Source organism: Dreissena polymorpha, chromosome 11, assembly GCF_020536995.1.
Source record: "Dreissena polymorpha isolate Duluth1 chromosome 11, UMN_Dpol_1.0, whole genome shotgun sequence".
NCBI lineage: Eukaryota > Metazoa > Mollusca > Bivalvia > Myida > Dreissenidae > Dreissena > Dreissena polymorpha.
The window spans coordinates 50,620,673-50,631,450 of record NC_068365.1 but is presented as its reverse complement, the minus strand read 5'-3'; the positions used below and the strand labels follow the sequence as shown (position 1 = coordinate 50,631,450).

General features: G+C 32.1%; 1 protein-coding gene across 1 annotated transcript; it reads left to right on the top strand.

Annotated features, from left to right (window-relative positions):
* Positions 1 to 272: 272 nt before the first annotated feature.
* On the top strand, positions 273 to 8,268 carry LOC127851638 (coiled-coil domain-containing protein 18-like). The gene is made up of 14 exons (XM_052385459.1): positions 273 to 545; positions 1,192 to 1,868; positions 2,178 to 2,309; positions 2,630 to 2,656; positions 3,100 to 3,198; positions 3,576 to 3,686; positions 3,899 to 3,979; positions 4,131 to 4,271; positions 4,643 to 4,690; positions 4,931 to 4,999; positions 5,157 to 5,219; positions 5,847 to 6,051; positions 7,204 to 7,242; positions 7,546 to 8,268. Exons 2-14 carry the CDS (start codon positions 1,765 to 1,767, stop codon positions 7,567 to 7,569), a joined length of 1,143 nt encoding a protein of 380 aa, XP_052241419.1. The 5' UTR covers positions 273 to 545; positions 1,192 to 1,764; the 3' UTR covers positions 7,570 to 8,268.
* Positions 8,269 to 10,778: the final 2,510 nt, after the last annotated feature.

The following is a 10,778-nucleotide window of genomic DNA, read 5'->3' as shown; positions in this document are numbered from 1 at the left end:
TTTTTAAAAGATATTAATTTTTTAGGAAATAGATTACTGTATTGTCCCTTTATTTTTTTACTGAAAATCTCTTATTAGACTCGTAACAGATAAGATTTGAAGAGGTTTGTTTTAAGTTTTGAAATTTGTTCTTGACTAGATATCTGTCGTGATCAATATGCTTCGGTTAAGGTGTTATCTATAAAAGATACGTTATGCAAACAACTGTCCTCCAAACAGTGTTAACATTAAATCTGAAGGCTCATTACTCTGTAAAAAAGGACAATAACGATTTGATATATTTTCTTTAGTCTTTGATTTGTGATTGTTATTGAACTGGTTATAATTTGTACATATCAGTGATTTATCTATTTAAGTCGCGAATTAAAATTAAATGTTGATAATTTTCCACACATTCACAGTGCAGGGCAGCTTATTATAGCAGACTGTTTTAGCGCTGGGAATGAGACAGTTTGTCTTAAAAAATGCAGTGTTTTGCTACTTTTGCCACAAACGCTAAAATGAACAAATAATTTTCAATACATTCGTTCAACGGATTATGATTTGTAAGGGAGAGCACTTCAGTTCTACTTTTAGTTTAATTCCAAAGTATTGTTATCGGCTTTAATTATGGACTGTACTTTATATATTAACACATTTCTGATCTGAGTTACAGATTCAGCATATTTATAAAGCTTATTTCATATAAAGCAATTATTGATATTGTATTCAAATATGTTAACCCATTTTAACGCATGTTGTGCTATGCAGTTTTAATTATTGGGTAGTCGCTGTAAGTTTTAAGTTCATATATAATGTAACATAATAAAACCACTTTTTTGTGATTCCGTGTCATTAAACAGTGGTTAAAAACTGCTTATTTGCCTTGTAAGTGTAGTTTGTTTTCAACCTTACTTACAGATACGGCATATATTTGAAGAAAAATTAGTCTGTCAAACAAATGCGCATCCGGGGAGCGTGGGGCCTCAAACAAACTTTGCCTTTACGATAGCGCTTCCCTGTAAAAAACCTAACACATTCACAAACAATCACTAATTGTCATGAAAAAACAAACCCTGTTTGAATCCTTTAGTTAACGTCATTACATTTAGAATTCAATTATTATAACCGATTGAATTTCATCAATTTATGCTTTTTCGCGTGTAAAATACTTATAATAAACTCAATATTTATTATGCAAATCATCTATAGATCTACAAGTTTGCCATGGAGTCAAATTTAAATGAAGAAAAAACACTTATCCAAGAGGACAAGGATGACACACGTTCCGTTGAAACTGCAAACAGTACCCATGAAAATACGGTTAGTAAAAGAATGGTGGGCATGGAATTACTCCCTGAAAAACAAGAAGAAGACGAGTTGGAGTCATTAGATCCTGAGGCAGTTGGGGGTCGGGAAAAGGTTGATCAGCATAAATTTACGGAAGCTGATACACTCATGTCACTTTGTGAAACGTCGGCCAGTGCTTTTGTTGAGCCAGCGATAGAAGAAACCCAAATATGTGAGATACCTAATGATACATTAGCTGTCACTGAATCGGACAACCAATCTGCAAGAACGTTTGTAGACCAGCATATTGGTGCTGATGGAGTTTCCAGTCTAGCTGTTGCGTCGACATTTGAACGTGCAGATAAAATAAACGATTTGAAAGAAATCACGTTTCCTAAAACTGATTTAGACAACACAAGCATTCCACAAAATCAGGATTTTGTAGACAAAATAAGCAACCCTTAAAATAATAATTTTGAAATTATTAACAATCGAATGGAACCGATGCTAGAAAATGAGCAGCAACCGATACACGGGGAAGTCAAAATATCATTTGAGAGCGAAATACGCAAACATGTAACGGAGGTTCAACAACAAATGTAAGTGTTAGACAAGATTAATTCACTTGAATAAGAAAACTGTAACACGACAATATACTACAATAAATAACAATATAAGGTATTCACCTTATACAACGATGCTAATAGGTATAAGATATACACCCGTCAACCGCAAACACAAACTATGAGATGAAGATCAAATGAATGTTATTGTTCCGTGCCAATTAAAACAAATTCGAACAAATTAATAAGCTTAATATACAAAATCCGAATGTGAAGCTTATATTGTATAAATTTAAAATGTAGCCGCATGACATTACTTAATTTGCCATTGTTATTTTTTGTTAGTGGTGTCTTAGAAGACAAATTTCGAAATGACAATCGTGAAATGAAGACATCCGTTGAAACTATCACAGCTAAAAATGACGAGATTGCAAACGGTCTGGATAACCTTGAAAAACAAATCCGGCAACAGCAGCAGTAAGTATATACTTAATTTGATACATGAATGTATCTACATGTCACATATATATATGAAAATTGCCTTCCTTAACTTATTATGCTAACAATTGATTACATTTTAAGCATTACCTCGAAAACGCGAAAGAAGTACATCGTTTATACCTTTATTTAATTAAATTAATTAGACTTAAACATATGTTTATTTTGTGTGGCTACTGAGCGTTGTTTTCAAGGCGTTAATTTTAATTTAAACTTTAAAATGTCACATCGATGTATAATGACTTTTTCTGTTTTGACATACTGTACTTTGATAACTTGTTTCTGTTTTTTTTAACCAGGGAAGAACTTCACAAAGTGGAAAAAATGTACGTAGTAAATATTTATGCTTATGTATGTTTCCGTAACCAAACTGTGTTATTAACATTTATTGGAAAACGCCTTTTTATGAAAACATATTATCAAAAGAATCATATGTTAATAATTGAATGTTCGCAAAAATACAATGAGGTATAGTAACTGTTTACATCGTTGTTTTGAGAAACATGACGCGAGTTTAAACATATATTTTTTAGTGTTTTCGCTAAAATCAATTAACATTATATTGCCCGTCCATATGATATAAATCATTAGTGAGTTTAAATCGCACTTGCTACGGTAATATATATATATATATATATATATATATATATATATATATATATATATATATATATATATATATTATGTATATGTTTTAAAGTCGCCATATCCGATTAGGTGCTACGTAGAATTATATGATATAACTCGCATTATACTACTCTAATTACAGGGAACAAACTATCAGCCAAAACATGAAAGAACTTCATCAAAATAAAGAAATGCTAGACAGAAAAATGAGCGAAAACGAAGAACGTTGGAATTCGGTAATGTAAGTTCCTTACATAGCACTACTTATTTAAAAATGAAAAGTTCATGTGGATATTACTAAGTATAATTTAAGCTATTTAGCGATAGCACACGTCATTTCTCAATGGTAAATCAAATTGGTGTGCATACATTAAATCCCAACTTATTAACGATATCAATAATAAACAATGCAAGGTTTGATTGCAACTAATGAAACAACTTAACTTCTACAATAACAATTTATTTATTAATCAAACAATACATTTTTTAATTGAGCCAATTCTTTTGAATCATAAGAACATAACACAATATGTGCAGAAATGGCTACAGTAGCTATACATAACACAGGTGAATACTGAGATTTTAAATGTTTACAATGACAAAGCGATATAATTGCAGGCGTACCAGTGACACAGAAAATGCAACAATCCAATTGAAGGAACAGATGCGTTTACTTGAGAAACTCAAGCAGGAAAATCTCTTTCAAAAAGACAAGTTCAAAGATTGCATGTAGGTCAATCGCCATTGCAAACAATATAATAAAAAGTACTGTAGTGTAAATGATATTGATGTAACACATAACGAATACAAATCGGATGTAAGGCATGTTATATCACGTTTTTGTGATGTTTTAATTTTATTTCTGTGAACCTTTCATTACGAATTGCAAAGTATCAAACAAGTTTTACATATTGGATATATGTGTATCTTAATAAAAATAGGAAAGAGATGCAAAAGGCTAAAGACACAGAGGTAGCCACCTTGAGAATCCAACTTCAGGAAGCTGAGCATCGCGGAAGAATGTTAGTAACTTGCTTTTATTTGCCTTGACATTTCTTAACATGATGAGTGTTTTGTCACATCTTATGATCTTATGCAACCATCCTAGTATACTTGTCACCTTTACCATGGCCTACCCCTTAACTATAACTATAACGCAAATTTGCATTTAAGACATATACTTCGACAAGAAATTGAAGCTGCAAAGAAACAAATAGTGATAAGTGAAGGAATACTAACGAAGACTATTGACGAAATGACAACAGAGATAAGTCAGCTTGAAACGAAGCGCAGTGAATTGCAGGCATCACTAAGGTATATATATATTTAATGAAACAGCTAAGGTATAACTTATTTATATTTATCAAATTGAGACTACTGTATTTAGTGTATGAAAAAATACAGTTCCGGTAATATTCGTAATGTCGTAATTGATATGGTTCCAACTTAAGGCTAGGAGGCCTCGGACTCGTTCCCCAGTTGGAGAACGTTCTCAGGATCTTTTCTAAAACATCAAGTACAGGTTCTTTCAAGGAAAATGACTTTACAGTGCATCTATAATACAATTCCTTTCGATAAACTCGAGCGCAAAGAAATAGGCTTCAATTAATTGAACTTTGATATCTGGATACAATTTTTATCTGTGTACAGTTATATATTGCTTGTCTGTTGATACTGTGTTTCAGAAACGTAGATGCAGCTAATCTTCGCGAGAAACGTGCGCTAGAAAATCGGTACGTTACAGTTTTTATTTAACGATTGTTTGAAAATCAGGTGTCGGGTGTTTATATTTAGTGCTTAGTCCAAAATTAGTAAGAATTAATAGCACTTTGTCTTATTTTCTACGCCATTGACGTTATGTACACATAATACGTTAGCAAGCAACACCATTCTGCAATTTGGTGTCTAATGTTGTATTAATCTTGCGTTTATTTTAATTACTTTATGCATTAATAACACGGATACTTTTTTAGGATTGAATTCTTAGGCGCAGAAGTGGTGAAAAGAAACACATGCATATCGATATTGGAGACACGGTTGTCGTAAGTATATTAAATTTGTTTTATATTTTGATGTTGTAATATTTTAATAAATTTATATTTTGCAGTGCTAGTACAGTATGAATCGTAATATGTCTTACATATTTGTTAAAATTAACAGAAATGTTTTGATTGAAGATATGTTATGAAATATTTTAAGGAAAACGAAGATAACAATGAGGAGCTTAGATCAATTAAGCGAAAGTGACTACGAAACTTACAGGTAAAACAGTTCATATCCCAGTGTTAACTCTTCTTGAAGTGAAAGTTGTATTTTTATAATTATCACAGATTTTGAACTTGCTATTTATTTGAAAACAATCTTATTATACGACGTTTTAGTACTAATTTGATAAATGTTGCCTAAACTGTTCCGCCCTTCAATCCTCACCGTACTGTATGTCTACAATTGATAAACAACCCTATCACTTAAGATGCTTTAGGCTTAGTTCGATGACATTATTTTTCGCATAATACGAAAATTAATACGTACTCGTTACACTAAACGGTCATTCAATATATGATAATGGTACATAATTTGATAAAATATACACATGTTGCTATAAAACAATACATCAACACAAGTATATGCCGGCTAAAAATCACTTAACTCACATCAAGTCCACTGAAACTATTTGTTTTTGCTTGCTATTATTTCTTTTGTGTTTAGAATGACCATTGTAACCACCATACATTTAAGATTTAATTTAAGATAAGTTTGCGTTTTACAACTAAAAGTAACTTGGCACATACTAGATTTGGAATACACATATATGATGAGAACATTATAATATTAATAAACAAAAGAGTCAGTTATTATATAAAGTTTAAATACAATTTCGGTTTACAGAGGATTAGTCCAAAGATGGCAGGAGGACGACGGTCGTTTGCATGTAGAAAGCGACGAAATAAAACAGAGGTTCTTTCGTGGTGATGGTCAGTCAATTGTAGAAACACTGACCTGGGTTCAAAACACCATTTCTGGACTTCCAGGAGATTGCATTCATGCCAACGACTTTCAGCGAATTTCAGATATTATCCGAAAAGCCCTCCGTGTATGTATTTGAAGGCTTCAGTGTATGATTTCTAAAAAATCACGTTAAATATTTCTAAGTTTTCTAAAATCAATATAAAGTTTTGCGCATTTCTAGCAATGACTTATTAATGTATTATTGACCGCAATGTTATACATTGCAAACTTAAACATCATGAGGATTTTGAGAATGTGTGTTAGTAAACGGAATTATGTGGACGGGAGCCCCAAATAGTGTCATGCAGTAGTAAGCAGTTAATTTCCATTTACTGTTAAAACTTCCGAATAATTTTTTGGCACGTAAATGTGGATAATTATACGCTCGACTTTAACATTCACACGAGTATTTGAGATCTCTGTGATATAAATAACCAAGTTAAGTGTTTAAATGGTGTACATGTTTTTAAACAGGAAAATGACACATTTTGTTAATTATTGATGAAACTGATAACAATAATTTATTTAATTTCCTTGACGCAAAAGTTACAAGTGCCATAAACACACATTTTGTTGTGTGTTTTAATGATCAAGCACACAATTTTTAAAATCTAAGAATCATAATGCAATTCATAATTCAACAATTAAAATGGTAAAGTCATTGATTGTATGTGGATCAAATTGTTCCAATTAAATATGTCAATGAAATATACAGCCATATCTCGACTCAATCGATTATTCTTCTATGCTAGGCAATGTAGTTTGCAAAACTGAGAGTTGTGGTAGGGTCTATCTTATTGAATTAACATTTTCTTAACTGTGCCTACAAGTTGTATTCAATTTGAAGACAAAGTAATCCGTTAGATGTTTATCTTTGCACAAGCAATGTATTAGTTGGACATCGACATAAATATCAGCACACTTTTATTTATCCGAAAAATATTTTTGTATAGAATAAACGTTAAATTGTCTTGATACATGCATGGTGGACTGACGTAGCAATATTAAGCGGATACAAATTTCTTGCTAAAACATTATATTTGGCAACAGTTTCCCGTATTCATATTAAAATAATATTGAAATCTATTCAAACTTAATTGCCGAGAACCCTCTGTGTGTAAAACGTAACACATGATTTAGTTATTAATGTATATTTCTAAACATTTAATATATATCATCAGTCTGAAACTTTGTTGAAATAAATTATTTAAAATATGTATACACTATTTTACTTTAGGGGGATTATACTGAAATTCGGACAGATTTTGCATTTACGGTAAAGTGTTTATTTTTTTCATACAATGTCTCCTAATGTCAATGGCGTAATGACGTTGTTCACATTTATATGTATCACACATAATGAATCTTCATGTTACCTGTAATAAAATAACACATTCAGATGGCATCAAACTGTCATATACAATCTTTAATCTTTCTGATCTATGTCTCTAAGGTAACTGGTTATTCGCAAATGACGACTCTTATAATGATTTTTGAGTTTCAGTATTACCTTTGTTCAAATACTTAGTGGCTTTGAATTCCTTGCTATCGTAAATTTTGTTTATAAATATTGTTTCAGCAAAGAAATTGCGTTGTGCAATGAAGAACGACTGATATGGATTATTTTAGGAACGCCATTTAGACTTTGAATAAGTTTTTTTTTGAAGTACAATATTTTGTTAAATTAATACATATTTATGGACGCGTGTATACAGCACGTGTACCTTCACTGTTTAGTATTTCAATTGGTCATTCGAACATAACGACTGGAATGGCATTATTACGAAATGGATTGCACCTGGAGAAGGAACAGAACGAGATTTACACTAATAATGGACGACACTGATTGAGCTACACTGAAAAATTGAGACTGCTGCAACAAAGGTATAACCAACATCACTGGTTATGAGAATATTACATGAATAGTTATACAATAACTGTTAAAACATCCAAACTCTTTGATACATATCACGCTAGACTCATGCAAAATATGTGATGTCATTCCCAATTCAGTTGTTTACAGAAGGTTGTACGTTAAATACGCAGTGCACCATTGACTTATTCTTTTACAACGAACCAGAAACATTAACATAGTGATTGTGGCTGTTTCAAATCTATGTTTGAGATACTAAATTTGCATTTCGCTGTAAATCAACGCATTCAAAAGGTAAACCTTGTAACGTTTTATTTCAAAATGCCTTAATGCACTGTTATCTAGTCTTCATGTAATATATGTTTTGATTAAGAAGTCATGCAGTAAGCTATGCACCTATGTTGAAGATGCAATTAAAACTGAACATTCGTTTTGGAATTTAAGTTTACTTATAAGATCAAGACGAAAAACGGTTATTCTCAACCCTTCCTATTTGACTCGTGTTTCAGTATCAAAATAAAATAAAAGTTTACAAGCAATAAGCGATAAATGGTTAACATGCGTTTATAAAGAAGACGATAGTACACCTTACAATATCTATAAGTGTGTTCTAAGGTATCGCATTCCCACCGTGTAACAGTTTATTTTACATGCGCGTAGTGTTTTGGTTGTGATAAGCACAGCAAACCAACGGTATCTCGTTCTCATATCAAAAGCTTACGGGTGTTCAAGTTTGTTTTAACTCATTGAAACGAGGTACAGTACTCGAGATATTGGCGTAATAATACGTGGGAAAGCGATTAGGAAATCGCTGAACAGACATTCTTAGCCTGATAATGATTCAATAACCTGATATTATGTCGTATGATATAACAATGACAAATTCATTTTCTTTAAATGCCCTTAGAACGCATAAATATTAATTAATTGATTCCTTGATTCCGAGAGGAAATTATTTCGTTGTACAACGTACATGGTCGATCCCGCGTTTTAATACGTTTAAAAAAAACGTTTTCTACAAAATAAGTTGTTTCATAAGCAAATTATCTTGTACAACGTAAGTAGTGTGAATGAGTTTAAACGTTCTAATTATTCCATGAGCAGAAGCACGTTAAGTTCACCTCTGCGTCACCCTAAACTAATTAATAGAGACAGCATAGTAGATTGTTTATTACTGTAAATCATTTTGATATTTACTATTCTACTATGATAAGCGATATAGTATAGTTTAACAATTATTGTCAATGTTTGATTGTCACGATATGCCTAATATATAATGAAGGTTAGAGAGAGGTGTAGGGATACAGTCTGCTCTTGCAAACATGCATTTCATACATGTTTATACTGAAAAAGTAATGCTTAAACTTGTATAACATGTTCGTGAATACGATGAGTTCGCGAACAACAGCGAACAATACAGTCGTCGAAACAATCTTAGAATAGCTGGTGTATCGGAAGACCATGACCGTCAGTCATCGATATCGGTTACAAACAAAATCGTTGCACTTGTAAATACTCATCTGGGCATCCATATTGAGCCCACGGACATAGACATAGCCCACAGGCTAGGCAAATTTCAACCCAATACAAATAGACCTGTGAGTGTGAAGTTCGTCAGACGACAAACCAAAATAGACATTCTGCGGAAAGCAAAAGCATTCAAAGGGTCTAGCATCTTCGCGAACGAGGATCTAACAATACTGAATGCAGAAGTGCTGGCTTCCGTCCGTCTGAAATAGCCCAGCGACGTTGTAAAAGCTTGGTCCTTTGAGGGCAAAATATTTGCGTTGTTTAAAGGCAATCAACATGCAACGCAGATAAAATACCCGGATTTCAAAAACTGGTTGGAAAAGCCGTGGCCGAAAAAATCCTATTCGGAGAGTGTAGAAAATCCCGCTCGGGTTTTAACCAGAGTGGCATCAAATAAATAATAAATAGCCTATAGAAACTGTGCATAAAAAACTTGTATTTCCATTTTATTCACATGGTTTACCTGCGCTAATAATGTCTGTAAAAGGTCCCATATGTAATGGGGTCCCGTGCGCCCTTCCAGCTATTATTATTGATTGTTGTCTTTAAAACGTCCAAAATAATAATATCAAAATATATTGCACAACACCATTGAAGTTACAGTATGTGAAAGAGATAATTAAACACTACCTCTTTTAATCAAGTAGCATAAAAATCTAGCTACGCACATGCATTGTGCTGTTATTTTAACACAGTTATGCCCCTTGTTATAAAAATATCGCGCTTCAAAATGAGTATGTTAAATTGATGAACTTATTACACATAATTAATGAAAGCTCTACCTGTACAAGGAGAGTATAATATGAAATATTGTTCTATCTTAACACAATAATAGCTATATATTGTCTTTTACTTTTTCCAAGGCTGTAAATATTTTATTGTGTTCTTTCTTAAATAGCCCTTTTTTCATATATTCATGCTTTCTGTTTTTGAGAACACTACACTTTCCCCTATGCTTTTGAAATAATTGTGCTTTCAAACAGTTTATGTATACAATAGCAGTTGCTATTGAGTGTGACGTCTTAATGTGAATAATAAAATACATATGTTTAATGATCTATTTATCATGTCAACTTGTTCCGGTTCATATTTTATTTATTGCTTGTAATACAACATTACCGTAACCAATCTTTTTTCCAGATACTTATTATATGGAAACCGTTTTCTTATTTCTTAAGCTAGAGCACTTGTTTTTGTGATCATTAATATGCTCTACTTATAATTAGTTGGAATCCATACATTTCTTTTTTTGCATTTTATCAGTACTTACGCTGATACCATATACTATGCACATAAATATTGCTATCCCTGCTAGCATAACCCTTGATTTTTCTTGATTTTAGAAAAAAATCTGTATTAGTGTGTTATATGTACAGTATTTTTTCCTTTCTGTGTGCATATAGTCCAAC

What these genes read in the sequence shown, in the direction of transcription:
- LOC127851638 (XM_052385459.1), top strand. Translation starts at nt 1,765, where the DNA reads ATGGAACCGATGCTAGAAAATGAGCAGCAACCGATACACGGGGAAGTC. An exon ending in GAATTGCAGGCATCACTAAG is followed by an intron (nt 4,272 to 4,642) that starts GTATATATATAT and finishes ACTGTGTTTCAG; the next exon opens with AAACGTAGATGCAGCTAATC. An exon ending in AGTGACTACGAAACTTACAG is followed by an intron (nt 5,220 to 5,846) that starts GTAAAACAGTTC and finishes TTCGGTTTACAG; the next exon opens with AGGATTAGTCCAAAGATGGC.